At 38.0% G+C, this 25,529-nt stretch overlaps 1 protein-coding gene across 1 annotated transcript; it reads left to right on the plus strand.

The window, feature by feature from the left end:
- Window positions 1-4,289: 4,289 nt before the first annotated feature.
- Window positions 4,290-5,224, plus strand: LOC127107114 (mitochondrial outer membrane protein porin 2-like). The gene has a single exon (XM_051044388.1). The coding sequence runs from the start codon at window positions 4,541-4,543 to the stop codon at window positions 5,132-5,134; it is 594 nt and encodes a 197-aa protein (XP_050900345.1). The 5' UTR covers window positions 4,290-4,540; the 3' UTR covers window positions 5,135-5,224.
- The last annotated feature ends 20,305 nt before the right edge of the window (window positions 5,225-25,529 follow it).

Consider the following 25,529-nt stretch of genomic DNA (forward strand, 5'->3'; position numbering starts at 1 on the left):
TGAGAATCACTTTGCTGATCACGGACAAAGGATGGATGAGTTTTTTTTTTGTATTTTGTCTGGAAAATGACATGCGTTATGATGAGATGCAGATGCAATGAGATGTGAATGAATGCAATGCAGGCCATGCATATTTGTGTTTTTTCAACACACGGGTTCAAAAGTATGAGGTATGGATAAATTTGATTGCTTTTCCAAAACGGGGTTCTCACCAGGTATGATCTAAGGCTTTGTTACAAAGGATCCCCAGAGTCATTGATTCACAAGAATGTTTGACGCTTACGGGAAATACTTTCCGGTCGTCAACTCCATCAAGGGAATCTATTCTGGGTGAGGTTCTCGTACCGACCCTTACGAAGTATTCATTTCGGGAGTCCGTACTACGCAACCATCGACTGGGTTCTAGACAGGGTACTCAGAGTCATGGATTCAAAAGACTGTTTGACGCTTACGGAAAATACTTTCCGATCGTCAATTCCATCCAGAGAATCTATTCTGAGCGAGGTTCTCGTATCGATCCTTACGAAGTATCCACCTCGGGAATCCATACTACGCAACCATCATTTCTAGTTGGTCAAAGTTCAATGTTCTAAAAGGTTCTTAGAGTCATGGACCCCTTTGAAACATTGAAGCTTACGAGGTATACACCTCGGGCAACAATATTTGCAAAAAGATCTACTCTAAGTGAGGTTCTCGTACCGACTCTTACGAAGTATTCACCTCGGGAGTCCGTACTACTCAACCATCGTCCTATCTTATGTTTTTTTTTCACTCTAGACTCGGGTGTAGAGCCTTTCCCACATGGTTTGCAATCAAAATCCAAGTACCCAACACAGTGGAACCAATATACAACAAATATCAATATAACAATAAAGATACTAAAAAGCAACGAAATAGGGAAAAGCCACAAAAATTAAACAAACAAAGGCATACAAACGTCCTAACTAGGCTCGACTCACTTAGGGATTGTAGTCCCCAGCAGAGTCACCATCTGTCGCACCTCGAAAAATGTGGGGATACGACTTCAAAGCGAAGCGCGATCGCACGCTCGCAATGATGGGTTGAACAGAGTCGCCACCAAATTTTATTTATTCCTAAAACGGAAAGGGGAAATATCGATAAAACCCAAGACAAAAGAAAGGATAAGATATGGTCATCGCAACCAATATCAGGGTTCGGGAGTCGATTACGCAAGGGGAAGGTGTTAGCACCCCTCACGTCCGTTGTACTCAACGGGAACCATTAGGTCAGTTGTGTGCGTTAGTGTTAGTTAAATATGTTAGGATTTTCGAATTATTAGGTGGGAAAGAAAGAAAGGATGAGAAGAAAAGTTTTTGGATTTTTAACTAAGGACTAAACCTAAGTTTTTTATTAGTGGGCCTGACAAGATTTAAAAATCCTGCTCCTACGTATCTCAAAAGAGAAATCAAGGCTTACGTAGTTCTGGGTAGAAAAATGTTTGTTTGTTTGTCGATTTTAGCGAAAGCTATACTGTATTAATCGACGAAAACATTGTTTTACCCAAAACAGATGAGGAGTGGACGCATACCACACATCGAACGGATTTATAAATCTACATTCGGAAAAGCGTCATTTATCTCTACTCAACAATCGTGGCCGAAACATTGTTTTGTATCACTTAAGACAATATATCTTTCATTTATGAAAAAGATTTTTGATTAATCGCACGGCGGCGAGAAAAGAGTTTGATCGGTTGGATGTATTTTGAGTGATGGCGAGGACTTGGATGAGCGAGATATACATCTCGAATCCTAGCCTCAGGAGTGCACGGTATACACCATGTTCCATTTCCATCTTTATTGAAAGAGGTTAAGATGGGAATTAAGTATTTTGGAATTTGATTGAGAAAGGGTTTGAAGAAACCGCATTGACAATTTTAGACGATGGCGAGAGCTAAGATTGGCGAGGCATACGTCTCGAATCTTAACCTCAGGAGTGCATGGTATACACCATGTTCCATTTCCACCTTTATTGAAAAAGTGTTAAATAAGATTTAAGTATCTTAGATTTGATTGAGAAAGGGTTTGACGAAACCACATTGACAATTTTAAATGATGGCGAGAGTTAAGATTGGCGAGGCATACGTCTCGAATCTTAACCTCAGGAGTGCATGGTATACACCATGTTCCATTTCCACCTTTATTGAGAAAGTGTTAAATAAGAATTAAGTATTTTGAGTTTTGTTGTGAAAAAAAGACTTGACACTAGATCAAGTATTGATGGACGTTTAAGAGAAATTTGAATGAGTATTTGAGAGAAAATAAAGTGGATAAACTTGGATGATGGCGAGAGCTAGGATTGGCGAGATATACATCTCGAATCCTAGTCTCAGGAGTGCGCGGTATACACCACGTTCCACTTCCATCTTTATTGAAAAAGTCTTGACTATGAATTAATATTTTTTGAGTTTTTATCAGGAAAAATGGCTTGACGTTGAATCAAGCGTTTGATGAAAGTTTGAAAGAAATGGAATAGAATGGGAGGGAGAAATGGGTTGGTTTGTTTATTGAGAAAGTACTCGACGTTGGATCGAGTCATATTTTTGTGTTTTTTTGGAAATGGTTGATTTTATTCTTGTGTTAGTATCTAACTAGACAGTCAAACAAATAAAGAAATAAAACAGTACAAAATTATTACACATCGGGGGAGTGGGGTACATCTTGTTAAATGGGGATTCAAAAATCATGAAATAATTAAATCGGGCCCAAACAACAAATAATGCGATGCATGAGTGTAAGTGCAAGAGAACTGGCTCATTGTAAGAAAGCCCAAGAGTAAGCTATGTGAGGTTGATGGCGATGCTTAAAAGCAATCGATTTACAAGGGTATGAAAATGAGCTCGACATTGAATCGAGAAAAATGTGATTTTTAATAGTTCAAAATGGTTTTGAATGGATGATGAAATTAAAAAAATCAAATAATGTGCTATTAATCAATAATGAAACTATGAGTATAGGAGAAATTATAATAAAACATAAACATAAAAAAAATGAATGCTAAAGAAATAAAATGCTATATATGGGTATCGAACCCACTCCACTAAAGACTATGAAACTACCCTCTCTCCACTAGGCCATTTATGATTAGTTATTATCTTAATACTAATTTAGATATATAAACCAAGATAGATTAAAAATTAGAATTAAAAAATAAAAACTAAGATAAAAAACAGTTTGTCGGACTACCAAGAAAAAACAGCAGAAAATTAAACCCAGCCGCCTGGCTGTTGGGTTCTAGAGTTAATGAATTGGGAAAAAACAAAACTTAATATACACTATTAAAAATAAGGGAATACTAAACGTACTAAATTTTCTAAATGATTTAAAAGTTTGTTGTTTTTCTTTTTCTTTTTAAAATAAATAAAAAGGAAAGAAAGTGGGAAAAACAGGAAACCAATACCCAGAAGTCCTTCATCGTCTTCACTCACGTAATCTCGTCCTCTCCCTCTCAAACGCTCGCCTCAATCTTACTCACACGCCTCTCAGGTCTCACGTCTCTCCTTCTCAAGCGCACACCATTCCGTTCCCAATCGCTCACATCTCACTCAATCTCTCTGAAACATGCAAGAATCCATGGCTAAAACAAAAAAGGGGCTCACCTTCGGTGGTGACGACGGTGACGATGAAGCCTAAACCTCACTCTTTCGCCTCTCTAATCCGGGTTTTTTTGATTGTGGGGTTGGGGTTTTTGTTTCTCCGATTTCGTCCGCCTCTCTATTAGGGTTTCGTTTTTGACCTTTTTTCTCCGCCTCTCAATCGCCTCCTTTCTTTCCTATTTATCCTTTGCAGATTAGGGTTTGGGATTTGGTCTATGGAGATCAAAAGGGGTCTCTGCCAAAACACTTTTTGTGCTCAGTATCGGATTGGTCCCTTTGATGTTTGGATTTGGAACAGGTAATCTGAGCTCAAACTTTCTCTTTGAATTTTGTCTCTATTCCAATTTGGGAATTTTCTTAAAATTTAACTGCTTTGCTATTTTGCTTTTACTGCAGTGAATTCGGAGTATTGGTTTAATGATGCCGGCTGGAATGCGCTACCCTCACATGGCTTGTGTAGCTCTGAATCCTCTTCTATTTCCAACTAATTCTGCACCCCTCAGCATCAGTTTTAGCTCCTCTTCGGTTACATATGGCTCGCGCAAACCGAGCCACCTCTGTGGCATTGTGAACCGCAACGTTTTTTGGAGTGATTTTAGTGAGAAGCAAAATGGCAACAGTCATCACTCCTGTTGCTGCACTAACACCAGCTCCACCAAATGCTGCAGTTGTTTTCACAGAAAAGCACACGATTGCATCAGAATGGTGCCAAAGTTGCTTCAAGATTGCATCATAAATCGCAAATTTGTTCTGGTTTGGTGTGTTTCTTGCAGGTCACAGGTCGTCATTGGACATGGTTGCTGGTGTGTTGATTGCAGCAAGATTATTAGAACAAACTCTAAGAGACTCCTCCAAAATATTTAGCATCTTGGTCATAGTCAAAATCGTACTCTCACACCAAACTTCCTAACAACATCATCAACAATGTCTTCCAAATGCCCCAGTATCTTCTCCGACATCGGAATATTATCCAGAGATATCCTTACCAAAGATTACAACTCCGATCAACGGTTCACAATATCCTCCTCCACCAACTCCGGCATCGATTTGCATTCAACGTTATTGAAGAGTAGAGGACCTTCCTCCGGTGATGTTGCTGCTCAAATTAACCACAAAAAGAATACTCTTCTTTTCAAAGTTGATACCGAATCAAGTGTGTTGACAACATTTACTCTCACAGATTTTGTGTCTTCTGCGAAAGTCGTTGCTTCTATTCGATTACCTGATTACAAATCCGGAAAGATTGAGGTTCAATATCTTCATGATCATGCTGGTTTTACTACTTCTGTTGTTTTAAATTGCAACCCTGCTATTGATTTTTCTGCGACAATTGGTACTCCTGGGATTGCATTTGGCGCGGAAACTAGCCACTCCACAAGTGTTGGGAAGCTTACAAAGTATAATGCTGGATTGTGTTTGAAGATGCCGAGTTCGCATGCTTCCACCCAATTTTCCGGAAGATTCAAAGACGGTGTTGATTGCTCAGTTAAGGATGCTTCGCAAGGTTTTGCCCGTTGACTCTTCCCGGTACTTTCATTATAATAGTAAAATGCACCACTCCCCGGATCTTTTGCTTCCACCTTCATGACAAACCATCCTGGAGGTAAGTTTTCATTTCCCCTAAGTTCAGCTGAAGTACCTTTAATATCTTTGGTATGTATATCATCTTTAAGAACACCCCGAGCTCTTAACTTCTGCTTGAGGAACTCGGGCAATTCTTTACCTGCAGATGTTTGCTCTGAATATCTATCAAATTTAGATTCGGGCAGACTGAATGCGCTGTTGTCAGGGTCAGTGTTAAGCTTGGGAATATCATTATAGGCACCTCCACCAGGTACACAATATCCATTGCCTATTTCTGTGTTGACTTGTGGAAGTGCAGGTTTTCCACGCTTAAGAGCGATTTCAGACCTATGCTCAGTGGCCATATTCAAGAGATGTTCCTTCAAAGCATTGGGGTGATGACGGGCAGACAATATGTCAAAATTATCCTTGGAAGGTGATGTGGTAGTTGTCACCTCTCTCTGGGTCCTTATGATATTTTGAGTTGCAAGTTCTTGTTCGCGCAAAACGGCATCCTGAGCGGCAGCATCAATGTTAAATGGTAGCAGAGACTGAGAGCATTGAGTAGCATTAACAAGGGTTTGAGAAGAGAGGGTTCCTTGTTGATCTTGGGAATTCTCCATAATTTAATCACATCAATCAAAATCGAGTGTTAATGAGTGATTCCAAGTGTAGAAATGAGGATTGAGGATTGTGCTGCCAATGAGATTAGTAACTCTGAATTTGGTAGGCGGCAAAGTTGCTAGATTTAGGATTATTTGTGTTAGCTTTTGTGTGTTGTATTGTCATGAAGGTTCTATTTTGTGAATTTGAAAATTGGATGTAACAAATGATAATCCGCTGTAATTTCGGGGATTGCCCAAGGTTGTGGCAGCTTTGAAATGTGAATGTGTTGGTTTGAATTTTGCATTTCGTTTCAAACATTGTAATGAAAGGTCCGTGGAATGACGCAATGGCTTTGGTTTGAATGAGTCATGGTTTGTAATTAGGATGCTTTTACTCGGTGAAATATGGTTTACTGTTGTAAAAATGGACGTGCATTTGGGAGAAACATGTATGTATGAATATGGTTTTGGAAATGCTTGAAAGCTAAATATTATTGAATGTTATTAAATGTGTGTATGTGCTATTTTGATTTGAGATGAACTATGGATGGAAGATGGATCATGTTTGGTTATAAAAATGGATATGGATTTTAGAAATAACCTGAGACTAATCACAATGTCAATTAAAAATAAAAAATAAAAACCAATTAAAATCAAATTAATCTATAATTTGTTAAAACTACTTTGATGTCAAATTCTAACATTTATTTGGAAACTAAAAATCAATTAGAATTTGAATCATTAGTAAAAACACAATTAAGATCAAATTGAAATTTGGAATTTAGGATTAATTTGAAATTAAAATCAAATTGAAAATTAAAAAGTCAAATAATTAAAATCCATTTTATAATCAAAAGCACCATGATCAAAAAGGCCTAGACAATGACCAATGTGTAACAAAAATATGGATTTGGGAATGAATGTATGCAAATGAACTTTAGGCCAAGTGCCAAATAAAAATGAAAAAATGGAAAAAATTCAGGACCAAAATCGGGGTATGACAGTTGCCCCTATTTAAGTATCTTCAACTAGAGAATATGAAGCAGGACACTCTTCATATGATCATAGTGGGAGATGGTTAAATACTAGGAAAACCCGGATTTTGATCCTGAATCCCTATGACATGATGTGATATGATATGATATGATATGATATGCATGGATTCTCTTTTTTGTGATTTTTTTTATCTGCTATGGATATGGTGGGCCCTTAACAGGAGATGCTACTAGACAGACCAAGCTGTGGGGAATGCTGGTGGTCCACAGGGAGACAGACAAATGGTAAAAAAAACAAACTCGCTGGGGAAGACAAATCCGGCTGGAGAATCAGACACAACGGGGAGTGCTCAAAGTGAAATTTGATAATCGATACTTGGAATACAAGAGGTTTCGGTAGTAAGTTCACATATGACTTACAAACCCGAATAAAGGAAAAAATGCTATAACTAGTTCACATATGACCTGACAACGCTGGGGAATATCAAGAAGTTCTGACAGCAGGTTCAGGTATGACCTAACAAACTCAGAAAAATTCAAGAAGAGTGTATCAACATGTTCATATATAACCTGATAATACTGGAACAATCATAGAGAAAGACTCTTCAGAACAGGTTCATATATGACCTGACACTGGAATAAGGTTCAACAACAGGCTCATATATGACCTGAATAGTATTGAACAAACAAAGGGAAAAAATCTTCAGAACAGGTTCATATATGACCTGACACCGGAATAAAGCTCAACAACAGGTTCATATATGACCTGAATAGTATTGAACAAAAATTGGAAAAACTCTTCAGAGGAGGTGTAGAAGCAAGCTTCAATTCAAGAAGTATTTTGATGAAGACAACATGCATCAATGCAAAAAGAGAAGAGCTTCAAAGATAATTCAAGCATCAAAGTGATCAAGCCACATACGCATGAGGAACCTTTTTTATCAAGCTTCTTTTTCAAGTCAACCGTTTGCAAGATTGTTGGTTCACTTCTTAGGTATATCTAACTCACTCTTAGATTAGTATACAAGTGTTCAACAATCATGATCTGCATTTGTATTTTTAAACATAACCATTTGTTAACACATTGAAATGCAAGACACAATTTTCTTAAAGTATTTTTCTGCATTTCAACAGTGTTAACCGGTTAACCATATGGGTTAACCGGTTAACAGCCCTGTTTTTTGAAATCATGTGTTAACGTTGTATGCGTTAACCGGTTAACCCATTTGGTTAACCGGTTAACACTGTTCGTTGCAGTGAAAATGTTTTTGAAAAATTATATCTTTTCATCAATGTTTATGGAGAAAATGATACCTCTTTGAAAAGGTGTTTTGGCAATATAAATTCTTAATTTTTCAAAATGAATTTTCACCTCCAAGAATTTTCATACAAACTTAAGATAATCACTCTTTCATATTTCCTTCAATATTTTTTTTAAAAAGTGTTCATAATCAAAGTTTCATCTCATTCTATTTCTTGAACACTGGTATATTATTCATTGAGTGAATTATTTATCTAAGGAGAAGATCAATCAAGAGAAGATTGATAATACTACACTTTGTTAATATCATCAAAAGATTTATTTCTGTTTGACTTGTGATCCAGGATTGTTGGACACAAGGGTTGGTGTTGAAGAGGATTGTTCTTCATACACTTGTTTACCTATAGGTTAGATAGTAGGCATCACCGTTGGTGTGAATAGGCTGTACCATAATTCTAACTATAGTGAAATCTCTTTCGTGTGGAAAGGGGAGTGGATGTACCTTCGGATTGTGAAGGGAACCACTATAATTTCCGGTGTCTTTTTACTTTCCGCAATTTATCTTTCCGCACTTAAACGTAAAATAACCAAAAACCGGAAACAAGTTCGAAGAATTTTTAACCACCTAATTCACCCCCCCCCCCCCCTCTTAGGCGCATTTACAACTTACAATTGGCATCAGAGCAAGTTATAGGTAACTTGTTCCTAGAGATCCAGCATGGCTTCCGCAAGCTTAAATCCGGTTTTCAAAGACGGTGGAAGTAGCAACAAGCCCCCACTCTTCTCCGGAGAATATTTCGATTTCTGGAAAATCAGAATGAAGGCACATCTTGAAGCCCAAGGGGAAGGTATATGGGAAGCAGTTGAAGAAGGTCCACACAAACCGGTAAATGTGGTGAATGGAGTTGGTACCCCAAAGTTGAAAAACACTTATGACGAAGATGATAAGAAAAGGATTCTAAATGAGAAGAAGGCAATCAACATACTCCAAAGCTCTCTTAGTATGGACGAGTTCTTTCGTATATCTCAATGAAAATCGGCAAAGGAAATTTGGGACACCTTGGTTGAAACACATGAAGGAACCACCGAAGTGAAGAGATCGAGGCTAAACACTCTAAGTCAAGAATATGAGATGTTCCGCATGCAGCCCGGTGAATCTATAGTTGCCTTACAAAAGAGATTCGTCCATCTAACAAATCACCTGATTGCTCTGGGTAAAACTTTCACTAATGATGATCTCAACCTGAAAGTCCTAAGATCTTTGACAAGAGAATGGCAACCGAAAGTGACCGCTATTTCGGAAAAGAAGAGTATCTCAACAATGACATCCGCGTCTTTATTTGGAAAACTTCAAGAACACGAATTGGAACTTGGAAGGCTCGAGAAGCACGAAAGTCAAGAAAAGAAGTCCAAGGGAATTGCCTTGAAGGTTGATTCAAAAAGGGACAAAGATGATGAGACGTCCAAGGATGAGAACTTTATGCTTCTTGTAAAGAAGCTTGGTAAGTTTTTTAATAAAAATAAAAATTCCTCTTATCCTAAAAAGAATAACCATTTCAGGAAAAAGGAAGCATCCACATCAATGCAAGACGTCACGTGTTATGAATGTGGACAACAAGGTCACATAAAGTCGGATTGCCCAAAACTTGTAAAGAAAGGAGGATTCAAAGGCAAGAAGGAATTCAAAAACAAAAAGGCTTACGTCGCTTGGGACGATAATGAGATCAGTTCATCTTCGGAATCGGAAAGCGATGAATGTGCGAACATGGCTCTTATGGCTTCACATCACTCCGATGAAGAAATCGATGAGGTTAGTAGCAATTTTTCAGTTTATGACAATGACGCACAAGATGTTATAAATGAACTCTTAAAAGAATGCAAGACATTGTATAAAAGTATTTCATCCCAAAAGAAACAAATTTCATCCTTAGAAGAAAAAAATACTGCGTTGGAAAAATATATTGAAAGTGGAAAACAAAAGTTGATGGATGAAAAACAAAGTCTTTCATGTAAGAATTGTGAATCTTTATCTTTTCAAATTGTTCAACTTAAAAGAGTTTTAGAAAGATATGAAAAAGGTCAAATTGGGTTGGAAGAAATTCTTAAGCACCAAAGGTATTCTAATGATAAAAGTGGATTAGGATATTCTAAGTTTTCTAAACCAAGCACAAATAAGACCATTTTTGTTAAAGCAAGTGAACAAGTTGCTAAAGAGAAAGTAAACAATTCTAAAAATATGCATCAAAGTCAAAGAAAGAAATTGATTGCTAAGAAGAAGAATTATGTTCCTAGATATAGAAGTGATTTTCAACCTACTTGCTTTTATTGTGGAATCAAAGGGCACACACCTAATGCTTGTTATGTGTGAAACTTTAGCGTTCCAAAAGGGCATTATGTGTGGGTTAAAAAGGGTACTAACTACCAAGGACCCAAAGCAATTTGGGTACCTAACAAAACTTGATTTTGTTTTGCAGGTATGCTTGAAGACAACCTCGAATCAATGGTATCTTGATAGTGGTTGTTCAAAGCATATGACGGGCGACATCGACAAATTTTCACATCTATCTTTAAAGGCCAAGGGATATGTTACATACGGTGATGATGTTAGTTGTAAATTTACGTGTCGGGTTTTTGTTATCGTATCCACAGGGATTGTAAGATATCACCGTCTTTCGATGGTTGTATTAATTCTAGCTCAAGTAACAATAGGGTTTTGATTGGTTGTCACGCTATCTTGCATAAAAAGGTATTAAATTGCGGTAAAAGTTATGTTTTGAATAAATGAGAAATATTGTCAAAGTTAGGGTTCAATGATTACTTTGCATGTATTTGTTCGGTCAACAATCGTATAAACTCCTTTAGATGATAAATCATTTCACAAAGTCCTCCCAATATGTTTCTCTCGAACACACATTGTGAGTTTTCTCATTTTGATCCATTGTTTCTCTCGAACACAATCTATCAAAATGACAACTTTTTGGTTCAACCTTATGGTGAACAAAATCATTCATTACTATCTCTAGCTAATAAACAAGATTGGATGAAAACCTAGGTCAAGAGTTGGTAAACATCTCTCGATCATAAACCAACACAAAGAGTTTTAAATAGAAACAAAGTTTTCATCATAAATTCACCATTAAAGAGTTTACATATGAAGATCCTTACATTTACACGCAAAGCTAGTAATCACCTACATCTAACCTTGGCAAATGGATGACTTAGCTACTCATTTTCATGGTAGCTTGGTCGGCAAGTTTCGGAAGAAGGTTGATCAACATCCAAGTCGGATAATCGAGATTGGATGGGAATCCACCTTCTTTTTGTAGAAGATGGTTACAAGATGAAGAGAAATAAAATCTAGGTCAAAAATATCTCTAGAGCAAAAGCTGGAAAAATAAAGTAAAACTAAGGTACTGAGGTATGGTGCTCAAAAGTGGCACTTGCTACTTATAGACATGTGATGGGCTGTCATGCTCGCTAGGCGAGCAGAAAGGCTCGCCTAGCGAGGGTCTAATTGTGGCACCAAAGGCACCTGCGCCCAGAGAAAACAGGGTCTGTTGAACTGTCATGTTCGCCTAGCGAACAAACCTTCGCCTAGCGAAGGACACGCTCCAACCTTCGCCCCAGCGAGGTTGAGAGGTTTTGCTACTGGAATGCTCGCTGGGGACTCGCTAGAGCCTCGCCTAGCGAGTGAGTGCTGGCTGCGCTTTTCACCAAAACTGAACGAACTCGCCACCACCTTCGCCAGCAGCTCGCCTGGCGAATTTATTGACAATTTACTGGAGCTTTTCGCTTGGAGCTCGCCTAGCGAAGCAGTGCTTCGCCACAGCCCTCGCCTAGCGAGCAGGCTGATGAAATGCTTGTATTCTTTGGTTCCTTTGCCAATTTTCTTGTGTCTTCATTTTCAATTAGCTCATGCCCTTTTTCCTGCACAATAACACACAAATCAAAGGCACCAAGCTTGTTTATCAATGTAATGCATTCCACGTAAAACAAATGTGGTTTTGACAATTTTAGCAAGGAAATAGAGTGAAAGATACCCTTAATTGATGGCTCAAATAAGCACTTTTGGGTATCTAACAGATGACACTAAAGGAAAAATCCTTGGAGTAGGAACCATTGGAGCACCTCCTTTTACCATCATCGAAGATGTCCTTTATGTTGAAGGCCTAAAGCACAACCTTCTTAGCATAAGTCAATTGTGTGACAAAGGGTTCCGGATCAACTTCTCAAAAGATGAATGTGTGATAGAGCATGAAGTCACCCATGACATTTTGCTAAAAGGTAAAAGGGTTAATAATATTTTTATGACTTCTTTTGATGACTCTTCCTTGAAGGTAAAGTGCTTAATGACAAACAACAACGAGGCTTGGCTATGGCATAAAAGATTCGCTCATATACACATGGAGCACATGAACAAATTAATAAAGCATGATCTTGTTGTTGGTCTTCCAAAGATTAAGTTCATCAAGGATAAGCTGTGTGACGCATGCCAAAAGGGAAAGCAAACCAAGACAACTTTCAAATCCAAGAATGTTGTATCTTCGTCGAGGCCACTTCAACTCTTGCACATGGATCTCTTCGGTCCATCAAGAACGAAAAGCTTCGGAGGTAATGTTTACGGTTTAGTAATTGTTGATGACTTCTCTAGATATACGTGGACTTTGTTTCTTGTGCAGAAAAGCGATGCTTTCAAGGCTTTCAAAAAATATGCGAAACAAATTCAGAATGAGAAGTCTCTCTCAATAACCTCCATAAGAAGTGACCACGGGGGAGAATTTCAAAACACATTCTTTGAAGAAATTTGCGAAAAGCACGGAATTTCCCACAACTTCTCCGCACCACGAACACCACAACAAAACGGTGTCGTAGAGAGAAAGAATAGATCCTTGGTGGAACTCGCAAGAACAATGCTCAGTGACTCCAACCTTCCTAAATATTTTTGGGCGGACGCAGTTAGCACAGCATGCTTTGTTAGCAACCGTGTCAACATTCGGCCGATTCTCAAAAAGACTCCGTATGAGCTTTTCAAAGGAAGGAAGCCTAATATATCTTTCTTTCATATCTTTGGGTGCAAATGTTTTGTCCTCAACAATGGAAAGGACAACCTTGGTAAGTTTGATGAGAAATCCGACGAAGGTATCTTCCTTGGCTACTCCCTATCTAGTAAGGCATTTAGAATTTTCAATAAAATAACTCTTACTATTGAAGAATCAACGCATGTATGCTTTGATGAAACTAACCCCTCGAAAGAGGATAACTTTGTTGTTGATGACGATGATGATATAATAGATATGTCACAAGAGGAACTTTCAAATGTTCAATCAATTCCACAAGGAGATGGCTCACTAATCATTGAAGAACATCATGATCTACCGAAAGAATGGAAAACTCATAGAGATCACCCGATCGATAAAGTTATTGGTGATATTAGCCAAGGCGTTGCAACACGACTAAATCTCAAAGATGCTTGTCTCAACATGGCTTTTGTGTCTCAAATAGAACCAACCAAAGTCGATGAAGCCTTAGGCGACGATCAATGGATAGTAGCAATGCAAGAAGAAATCAACCAATCCAAGTATTGCAAGGAATTATTGAAAAGATTCGATATGGATAGTTGCAAAGTGATGTCCACTCCTATGGGATCCGGAACGTACGTTGATCAAGATGAATCAGGAATGTCAATAGATATTACAAAATATCGAGGTATGATTGGTTCATTACTATATTTGACGGCAAGCCGTCCTGACATTATGTTTAGTGTATATTTGTGTGCACGCTTTCAAGCAAACCCGAAGGAATCGCATCTCACCGCCGTGAAGAGGATTATGAAATATCTCAAAGGAACAACGAACGTCGGACTATGGTATCCAAAAGGTAGTATATGCTCCTTGATTGGTTATTCTGACGCTGACTATGCAGGATGTAAGACCGATAGAAAAAGCACAAGTGGTACTTGTCACATTCTCGGGAATGCACTAGTGTCGTGGGCATGCAAGAAGCAAGCATGTGTCGCACTTAGCACGGCCGAAGCAGAGTACATTGCAGCAGGCAGTTGTTGTGCACAAATTTTATGGCTTAAGCAACAACTTCTGGATTTTGGTGTAGATCTCGGCTGCATTCCTCTTCGATGCGATAACACAAGTGCCATCAACATCACAAAGAACCCGGTCATGCATTCAAGGACGAAGCACATAGATATCCGACATCATTTCCTTCGAGATCACGTGCTTAACGGAGATGTAGATGTTACGTTCGTGGATACACATAACCAACTCGCTGACATATTCACAAAACCATTGGCTAAAGAGCAATTCTTCAAGATTCGGCGAGAACTTGGTATTCTCAATGAAGGTGACATCTAACCTTGTCTTCAAATTACTTGTTATGTGGTATAGTTGCTAAAAATGTGTTTACTTTCAATTTTTATGTTATGCAATGCTAGCACTTCTTTTTCGCCGTTTTCCGTTCTTCTTACTTTCGCATGTCCAAATATTATCCGTTTTAAAATATTTTTAAATCGAAAGTTGCGTATTGATAAGTGCTAATACTTTGTGTAAAATTTTTGTAAAAATCTTTTCCCGATTCTTCAAAACGGAGCTGCTGTTTTTCTTCTATTTTTGAAAAATTCAGTCCGTTAACCGGTTAACGGTATAGGTTAACCGGTTAACACCTCCAAAACAGCACTTCTGCGTTAACGTTTTGAATACAATTTTTTTTTAATTTTATTCTTTTTTAACTTTAAATTTTATTGTGGTATGTGTGTTTATGTTAAATGCATGTGCTTTACTCTTTCACCTACACCTCATAACTCTCTCCTCCCTCATTACTCACCATAAACCCTTCATCTCATTTCATTCAACTTTCAACCATACTCTCTTATTAACTCCCAAAATCCCAAAAATCCTTTCAAAACCCTAGCACCTCCTTTTTCCCCATGGCTCCTCCAAGAAGAGAAAAGGCTCCCGTATCGGCATCTAGCAGTGAAGAGGAAGAAGTGCAAATGGAAACAGCAAAGAAGAGGAGAATGGATTTCAGAGTCAGGGTTAGACATTTGCTCAAGGGTAAGTATGTGAATCTCAAATCCTTCACTACCTTCTCTTTTCCTGAGCTGTTGAGATATCAAGGGTTGCATGCGTTCATAACTGATAATGGCAAAACTTATACTGATTTGGTAAAATCTTTTCTGAACCATTTTACTTTAAATCTGAATGATGATGATCAACATATGCTGTCTGCCACTATAAGAGATTGTGAAATTGTAACAGACCTAAGGTCGCTGGCTGTGTCTCTTAAGATTCCCTATTCAGGATTTTTTCTTCGGAAAGGTGTTAATCATGATGAAGGAAAATGGGCTCAATATGATAAAATGGAATATTACTACTCCATCTGTCGGTTTCCAAGGGATGCTGTTGTGTCGGGACAGCGCACTTCTCGCATACTCTGTTATGCTAAGAACCTGTCGATTGATGATCGAATGCTGCATTATGTTATTTGCCATGTCTTGCTGCCAAAGGATTCAAACCTTTCACAAATCAATGATTTGGAGATGCAAGTTCTATTTGCTGTGAAGAACAAAATCAGAATTAATTGGCTACCTACTATGATGTATCATCTGAAACAGCAACTATCTCTCAAAACAAGGCTGCCATACGGTCGTCTTATCTCAAGGAGTTTGGAATTAACAGACATGGAAATCGGGAGAGAACCGTTTCTGGCTATGACCACTACCGCCAATGAAATCAACGGCGTTACCATTATGAAGAATACCGGGATTATTCAATGCAATGACGGTTCCTACAAGTATGATGACGGGTCTTCTTCTTCAAACTTCCCTATTCCGGAAGGTGGCATTACAAACGAGTTCCTTTACACCACCATGATGAGCCAACACCGTGAAACCACCCGCGCTATCAAAAGTCTTCGGAACCTAGTGTTAAGTTCCCGCAACCTTCCCATGGAAGATGATGAAGGTGAAGCCGGTAGTGAAGCGGAAGGCGAGGAGAATGAGGACAGTTCGGAAGAAGATTAAAGCATTATGTTTTTTCTATGTTCCTGTTATGTGTTGTTCTACTGTTTTTGTTGTTAAACTATGTTTATGCTAATTATGCTTACCGTACACTTAACTTTTAATCCATTTTTATTCTGTCATAATATGTGCTTGAATGCTTATATAATGATCACAAAATGTGTGTATGCTTGTATACTTTTCCTTTTTCATAAGTCTCTTCCTTTTTGCTAATGCCAAAGGGGGAGAAGACTTGTTTCTCTAATGGTTTCTCTATGCAGAATTTTTGTATGTCTCTCATTTAGGGGGAGTTCTTAAACTTAGGGGGAGAATCAACTTAGAGAAACTTCACTCTCAAGCATCTATCTCAAAGTGGTTGTCATCATCAAAAAGGGGGAGATTGTAGAAGCAAGCTTCAATCCAAGAAGTATTTTGATGAAGACAACATGCATCAATGCAAAAAGAGAAGAGCTTCAAAGATAATTCAAGCATCAAAGTGATCAAGCCACATACGCATGAGGAACCTTTTTGATCAAGCTTCTTCTTCAAGTCAACCGTTTGCAAGATTGTTGGTTCACTTCTTAGGTATATCTAACTCACTCTTAGATTAGTATACAAGTGTTCAACAATCATGATCTACATTTGTATTTTTAAACATAACCATTTGTTAACACATTGAAATGCAAGACACAATTTTCTTAAAGTATTTTTCTGCATTTCAACAGTGTTAACCGGTTAACCATATGGGTTAACCGGTTAACAGCCCTGTTTTTTGAAATCATGTGTTAACGTTGTATGCGTTAACCGGTTAACCCATTTGGTTAACCGGTTAACACTGTTCGTTGCAGTGAAAATGTTTTTGAAAAATTATATCTTTTCATCAATGTTTATGGAGAAAATGATACCTCTTTGAAAAGGTGTTTTGGCAATATAAATTCTTAATTTTTCAAAATGAATTTTCACCTCCAAGAATTTTCATACAAACTTAAGATAATCACTCTTTCATATTTCCTTCAATATTTTTTTTAAAAAGTGTTCATAATCAAAGTTTCATCTCATTCTATTTCTTGAACACTGGTATATTATTCATTGAGTGAATTATTTATCTAAGGAGAAGATCAATCAAGAGAAGATTGATAATACTACACTTTGTTAATATCATCAAAAGATTTATTTCTGTTTGACTTGTGATCCAGGATTGTTGGACACAAGGGTTGGTGTTGAAGAGGATTGTTCTTCATACACTTGTTTACCTACAGGTTAGATAGTAGGCATCACCGTTGGTGTGAATAGGCTGTACCATAATTCTAACTATAGTGAAATCTCTTTCGTGTGGAAAGGGGAGTGGATGTACCTTCGGAATGTGAAGGGAACCACTATAATTTCCGGTGTCTTTTTACTTTCCGCAATTTATCTTTCCGCACTTAAACGTAAAATAACCAAAAACCGGAAACAAGTGTAAGTTGTAAATGCGCCTAAGAGGGGGGGTGAATTAGGTGATAAAAAATTCTTCGATCTAGTTTCCGATTTTTGGTTATTTGTGTTTAAGTGCGGAAAAATAAAATGCGGAAAGTAAAAGACACCGGAAATTATAGTGGTTCCCTTCACAATCCGAAGGTACATCCACTCCCCTTTCACACGAAAGAGATTTCACTATAGTTAGAAATGGTACAGCCTATTCACACAAATGGTGATGCCTACTATCTAACCTATAGACAAACAAGTGTATGAAGAACAATCCTCTTCAACACCAACCCTTGTGTCCAACAATCCTGGATCACAAGTCAAACAGAAATAATTTCTATGAATGATTTTAACAAAGATGTAATAGTATCAATCTTCTCTTGATTGATCTTCTCCTTAGACAAATAAGTCACTCAAAAGATAATATGCAAGTGTTCAACAATAGAATGAGATGATAATTTTTATTATGAACACTTTCAATAATTATTTAAGAAAAGAATATGAGAGAGTGATTATTTGAAGTTTGTATGAAAATTCTTGGAGGTAAAAATTCATTTTGAAAATTTAATAATTTATATTGCCAAAATACCTTTTCAAAGAGGTATCATTTCTCTCATGAATTTTGATGAAAAGATATAATTTTTCAAAAACATTTCTGCTGCAACGAACAGTGTTAACCGGTTAACCATATGGGTTAACCGGTTAACGCATACAAACGTTAACAGAGAATTTGAAAAACTGGGTTGTTAACCGGTTAACCCATATGGTTAACCGGTTAACACTGTTGAAATGCAGAAAAATACTTAAAAATAAATGTGTCTTGCATTTCAAGGTGTTAACAAATGGTTATGTTAAAAGATGCAAATGCAGGTCATGATTGTTGAACACTTGTATACTAATCTAAGAGTGAGTTAGATATACCTAAGAAGTGAATCAACAATCTTGCAAATGGTTGACTTGAAAATGAAGCTTGATCAAAATGCATATGCGGCTTTGAATACATGATGCTTGAAATAACTTTGTAGCTCTTCTCTTTTTGCATTGATGCATGTTGTCTTCATCAAAATACTTCTTGGATTGAAGCTTGCTTCTACAATCTCCCCCTTTTTGATGATGACAACCATTTTGAGATAGATGCAGAAAGTGAAGTTTCTTTAAGTTGATTCTCCCCCTAAGTTTAAGAACTCCCCCTAAATGAGAGGTATACAACAATTCTGCATAGAGAAATCATTAGAGAAACAAGTCTTCTCCCCCTTTGTCATTAGCAAAAAGGAAGAGACTGATGAAAAAGGAAAAGCATACAAGCATACACACATATCAGATAAACATTGAATCACATATTATGACAGAAAGAAACTGGATTAAAAGTTAAGTGTTTGGTAAACATAAATAGCATAAACATAGTTTAACAACAAAAACAATAGAACAACATATAACAGAAACATAGAAAAAACATAGTGCTTTATTCTTCTTCCGAACCGGCCTCATCCTCCTCGCCATCCGCTTCACTACCGTCTTCACCTTCATCATCTTCTACGGGAAGGTTGCGGGAACTCAACACAAGGTTCCGAAGACTCTTGATAGCGCGAGTGGTTTCATGGTGGTGGCTCATCATGGTGGTATAGAGAAACTCATTTGTAATGCCACCTTCAGGAATAGGGAAATTTGAAGAGGAGGACCCATCATCATACTTGTAGGAGCCGTCATTGCTTTGAATAATTCCGGTATTTTTCATGATGGTAACGCCGTTGATTTCATTGGCGGTAGTGGTCATAGCCAAGAACGGTTCTCTCCCGATTTCCATGTCTGTGAGTTCCAAAATCCTTGAGATAAGGCGACCGTATGGCAGCCTTGTTTTGAGAGAAAGTTGTTGTCTCAGATGATACATCATAGTGGGCAGCCAATTAACTCGGATTTTGTTCTTCACCGCAAATAAGACTTGCATTTCCAAATCATTGATTTGAGACAGGTTTGAATCCTTGGGCAGCAAGACATGGCAGATAACATAATGCAGCATACGATCATCAACCGACAGGTTCTTAGCATAACAGAGTATGCGAGAAGTGCGCTGTCCCGACACAACAACCTCCCTGGGAAATCTACAGATAGAGTAGTAGTATTCCATCTTATCATACTGAGCCCATTGTCCTTCATCATGATTAACACCTTTCCGAAGGAAAAAACCTGAATATGGAATCTTAAGAGACGCAGCCAACGTCCTTAGGTCTGTAACAATTTCACAGTCCCTTACAGTTGCAGACAGCATATGTTGTTCATCATCATTCAGATTTAAAGTAAAATGGTTCAGAAAAGATTTTACCAAATCAGTGTAAATTTTCCCATTATCAGTGATGAACGCATGCAATCCTTGATATCTCAACAACTCAGGGAAAGAGAAAGTAGTGAAGGATTTGAGATTCACATACTTACCCTTAAGCAGATGTCTAACCCTGACTTTGAAATCCATTCTCCTTTTCTTGGCGGTTTCCATTTTCAACTCTTCCTCTTCACTGCTAGATGATGGTACAGGAGCCTTTCCCATTCTTGGTGGAGCCATGAAGAAGATGAAGATTCTAGGGTTTAGAGATGGATTTTCGGAAAAGGGTTTGAGAGTTATGAAAGTTGAATGTAAAGAGATGAAGAGTTTATGGTGAGTAATGAGGGAGGAGAGAGTTATGAGGAGTAGGTGAAAGAGTAAAGCACATGCAATGAACATAAACCCACATAAAAAAAATAAAAACAATTAATTTAAAAGATCTGTATTTTAAAACCGAAAACAGAGTTGCTGTTGGGAGGTGTTAACCGGTTAACCTATACCGTTAACCGGTTAACGGACTGAATTTTTCAAAAATAAAAGAAAACAAAACAGCAGCTCCGTTTTGAAGAACCGGGAAAAGATTTTTACAAAAATTTTGCACAAAGTATTAGCACTTATCAATACGCAACTTTCGATTTAAAAATATTTTAAAACGGATGATATTTGGACATGCGAAAGTAAGAAAAACGGAAAACGGCGAAAAAGGAGTGCTAGCATGCATAACATAAAAACTGAAAGTAAACACATTTTTAGCAACTATACCACATAACAAGTAATTTGAAGACAAGGTTAAATGTCACCTTCATTGAGAATACCGAGTTCTCACCGAATCTTGAAGAATTGCTCTTTAGCCAATGGTTTTGTGAATATGTCAGCGAGTTGGTTATGTGTATCCACGAACGTAACATCTACATCTCCGTTAAGCACGTGATCTCGAAGGAAATGATGTCGGATATCTATGTGCTTCGTCCTTGAATGCATGACCGGGTTCTTTGTGATGTTGATGGCACTTGTGTTATCGCATCGAAGAGGAATGCAGCCGAGGTCTATACCAAAATCCAGAAGTTGTTGCTTGAGCCATAAAATTTGTTCACAACAACTACCTGTTGCAATGTACTCTGCTTCGGCCGTGCTAAGTGCCACACATGCTTGCTTCTTGCATGCCCACGACACTAGTGCATTCCCGAGAATGTGACAGGTACCACTTGTGCTTTTTCTATCGGTCTTACAGCCTGCATAGTCAGCATCAGAATAACCAATCAAGGAGCATGTACTACCTTTTGGATACCATAGTCCGACGTTCGTTGTTCCTTTGAGATATTTCATAATCCTCTTCACGGCGGTGAGATGCGATTCCTTCGGGTTTGCTTGAAAGCGTGCACACAAACATACACTAAACATAATGTCAGGACGGCTTGCCGTCAAATATAGTAATGAACCAATCATACCTCGATATTTTGTAATATCTATTGACATTCCGGATTCATCTTGATCAACATACGTTCCGGATCCCATAGGAGTGGACATCACTTTGCAACTATCCATATCAAATCTTTTCAATAATTCCTTGTAATACTTGGATTGGTTGATGAAGATGCCATCCTTGGTTTGCTTGATTTGTAGTCCAAGAAAATAGTTCAATTTTCCCATCATGGACATCTCGAATTCTCCTTGCATCATGGTTGAAAACTCTTCGCAAAGATCTTTATTTGTTGAACCGAAGATGATGTCGTCGACATAGACTTGAGCCAATAAGGTGTTACCCTTGATCTTCTTTACGAATAAAGTCTTGTCAACCTTTCCTTTTACAAATCCCTTTTCACATAGAAAGTTGCTGAGGCGGTCATACCACGCTCTCGGTGCTTGCTTTAAACCATATAGTGCTTTCTTCAACTTGTAAACATGTGAAGGGTTCTTGAAGTCTTCAAAACCCGGAGGTTGTTTGACGTAGACTTCTTCATTGATATAGCCATTTAGGAAAGCGCTTTTGACATCCATCTGAAACAATTGAAAGTTCATAGAACAAGCAAAAGCAAGTAATAATCGAATTGCTTCTAACCTTGCTACCGGAGCGAACGTCTCATCAAAATCAATTCCTTCCTGTTGATTGTATCCTTGTGCGACCAATCTTGCTTTGTTACGAACTATGATCCCATTCTCATCAAGTTTGTTCTTGAAGACCCATCTTGTTCCAATGATGTGCTTGTTGTCTGGTCTTGGTACAAGACTCCAAACTTGATTTCTTTCGAATTGGTTGAGTTCTTCTTGCATTGCTACTATCCATTGATCGTCGCCTAAGGCTTCATCGACTTTGGTTGGTTCTATTTGAGACACAAAAGCCATGTTGAGACAAGCATCTTTGAGATTTAGTCGTGTTGCAACGCCTTGGCTAATATCACCAATAACTTTATCGATGGGGTGATCTCTATGAGTCTTCCATTCTTTCGGTAGATCATGATGTTCTTCAATGATTGGTGGGCCATCTCCTTGTGGAATTGATTGAACATTTGAAAGTTCCTTTTGTGATACATCTATTATATCATCATCGTCATCAACAACAAGGTTATCCTCTTTCGAGGGGTTAGTTTCATCAAAACATACATGCGTTGATTCTTCAATAGTAAGAGTTCTTTTATTGAAAATTCTAAAAGCCTTACTAGATAGGGAGTAGCCAAGGAAGATACCTTCGTCGGATTTCTCATCAAACTTACCAAGGTTGTCCTTTCCATTGTTGAGGATAAAACATTTGCACCCAAAGATGTGAAAGAAAGATATATTAGGCTTCCTTCCTTTGAAAAGTTCATACGGAGTCTTTTTGAGAATCGGCCGAATGTTGACACGGTTGCTAACAAAGCATGCTGTGCTAACTGCGTCCGCCCAAAAATATTTAGGAAGGTTGGAGTCACTGAGCATTGTTCTTGCGAGTTCCACCAAGGATCTATTCTTTCTCTCTACGACACCGTTTTGTTGTGGTGTTCGTGGTGCGGAGAAGTTGTGGGAAATTCCGTGCTTTTCGCAAAATTCTTCAAAGAATGTGTTCTGAAATTCTCCCCCGTGGTCACTTCTAATGGAGGTTATTGAAAGAGACTTCTCATTCTGAATTTGTTTTGCATATTTTTTGAAAGCCTTGAAAGCATCGCTTTTCTGCACAAGAAACAAAGTCCACGTATATCTAGAGAAATCATCAACAATTACCAAACCGTAAACATTACCTCCGAAACTTTTCGTTCTTGATGGACCAAAGAGATCCATGTGCAAGAGTTGAAGTGGCCTCGACGAAGATACAACATTCTTGGATTTGAAAGTTGTCTTGGTTTTCTTTCCCTTTTGGCATGCGTCACACAGTTTATCCTTGATGAACTTAATCTTTGGAAGACCAACGACAAGATCATGCTTTATTAATTTGTTCATGTGCTCCATGTGTATATGAGCGAATCTTTTATGCCATAGCCAAGCCTCGTTGTTGTTCGTCATTAGGCATTTTACCTTCAAGGAAGAATCATCAAAAGAAGTCATAAAAATATTATTAACCCTTTTACCTTTTAGCAAGATGTCATGGGTGACTTCATGCTCTATCACACATTCATCTTTTGTGAAATTGATTCGGAACCCTTTGTCACACAATTGACTTATACTAAGTAAATTGTGCTTTAGGCCTTCAACATAAAGGACATCTTCGATGATGGTAAAAGGAGGTGCTCCAATGGTTCCTACTCCAAGGATCTTCCCTTTGGTGTCATCACCGTATGTAACATATCCTTTGCCCTTTAAAGATAGATGTGAAAATTTGTCGATGTCGCCCGTCATATGCTTTGAACAACCGCTATCAAGATACCATTGATTAGAGGTTGTCTTCAAGCATACCTACAAAACAAAATCAAGTTTTGTTAGGTACCCAAATTGCTTTGGGTCCTTGGTAGTCAGTACCCTTTTTAACCCACACATAATGCCCTTTTGGAACGCTAAAGTTTCGCACATAACAGGCATTAGGTGTGTGCCCTTTGATTCCACAATAAAAGCAAGTAGGTTGAAAATCACTTCTATATCTAGGAACATAATTCTTCTTCTTAGCAATCATTTTATTTTTATGACTTTGATGCATAATTTTAGAATTGTTTACTTTCTCTTTTGCAACTTGTTCACTTGCTTTAACAAAAATGGTCTTATTTGTGCTTGGTTTAGAAAACTTAGAATATCCTAATCCACTTTTGTCATTAGAATACCTTTGGTGTTTAAGAATTTCTTCCAACCCAATTTGACCTTTTTCATATCTTTCTAAAACTCTTTTAAGTTGAACAATTTGAAAAGATAAAGATTCACAATTCTTACATGCAAGACTTTGTTTTTCATCCATCAACTTTTGTTTTCCACTTTCAATATATTTTTCCAAAGCAGTATTTTTTTCTTCTAAGGATGAAATTTGTTTCTTTTGGGATGAAATACTTTTATACAATGTCTTGCATTCTTTTAAGAGTTCATTTATAACATCATGTGCGTCATTGTCATAAACTGAAAAATTGCTACTAACCTCATCGATTTCTTCATCGGAGTGATGTGAAGCCATAAGAGCCATGTTCGCACATGCATCGCTTTCCGATTCCGAAGATGAACTGATCTCATTATCGTCCCAAGCGACGTAAGCCTTTTTGTTTTTGAATTCCTTCTTGCCTTTGAATCCTCCTTTCTTTGCAAGTTTTGGGCAGTCCGGCTTTATGTGACCTTGCTGTCCACATTCATAACACGTAACGTCTTGCATTGATGTGGATGCTTCCTTTTTCCTGAAATGGTTATTCTTTTTAGGATAAGAGGAATTTTTATTTTTATTAAAAAACTTACCAAGCTTCTTTACAAGAAGCATAAAGTTCTCATCTTCGGATGTCTCATCATCTTTGTCCCTTTTTGAATCAACCTTCAAGGCAATTCCCTTGGACTTCTTTTCTTGACTTTCGTGCTTCTCAAGCCTTCCAAGTTCCAATTCGTGTTCTTGAAGTTTTCCAAATAGAGACGCGGATGTCATCGTTGAGAGACTCTTCTTTTCCGAAATAGCGGTCACTTTCGGTTGCCATTCTCTTGTCAAAGATCTTAGGACTTTCAGGTTGAGATCATCATTAGTGAAAGTTTTACCCAGAGCGATCAAGTGATTTGTTAGATGGACGAATCTCTTTTGTAAGGCAACTATAGATTCACCGGGCTGCATGCGGAACATCTCATATTCTTGACTTAGGGTGTTTAGCCTTGATCTCTTCACTTCGGTGGTTCCTTCATGTGTTTCAACCAAGGTGTCCCAAATCTCCTTTGCCGATTTACATTGAGATATACGGAAGAACTCGTCCATACTGAGAGCGCTTTGGAGTATGTTGATTGCCTTCTTCTCATTCAGAATCCTTTTCTTATCATCTTCGTCATAAGTGTTTTTCAACTTTGGGGTACCAACTCCATTCACTACATTCACCGGTTTGTGTGGACCTTCTTCAACTGCTTCCCATATACCTTCCCCTTGGGCCTCGAGATGTGCCTTCATTCTGATTTTCCAGAAATCGAAATATTCTCCGGAGAAGAGTGGGGGCTTGTTGCTACTTCCACCGTCTTTGAAAACCGGATTTATGCTTGCGGAAGCCATGCTGGATCTCTAGGAACAAGTTACCTATAACTTGCTCTGATGCCAAATGTAAGTTGTAAATGCGCCTAAGAGGGGGGGTG

The sequence above is a fragment of the Lathyrus oleraceus genome, chromosome 7, assembly GCF_024323335.1.
Source record: "Lathyrus oleraceus cultivar Zhongwan6 chromosome 7, CAAS_Psat_ZW6_1.0, whole genome shotgun sequence".
Taxonomy (NCBI): Eukaryota; Viridiplantae; Streptophyta; class Magnoliopsida; order Fabales; family Fabaceae; genus Lathyrus; species Lathyrus oleraceus.

What these genes read in the sequence shown, in the direction of transcription:
- LOC127107114 (XM_051044388.1), top strand. Translation starts at nt 4,541, where the DNA reads ATGTCTTCCAAATGCCCCAGTATCTTCTCCGACATCGGAATATTATCC.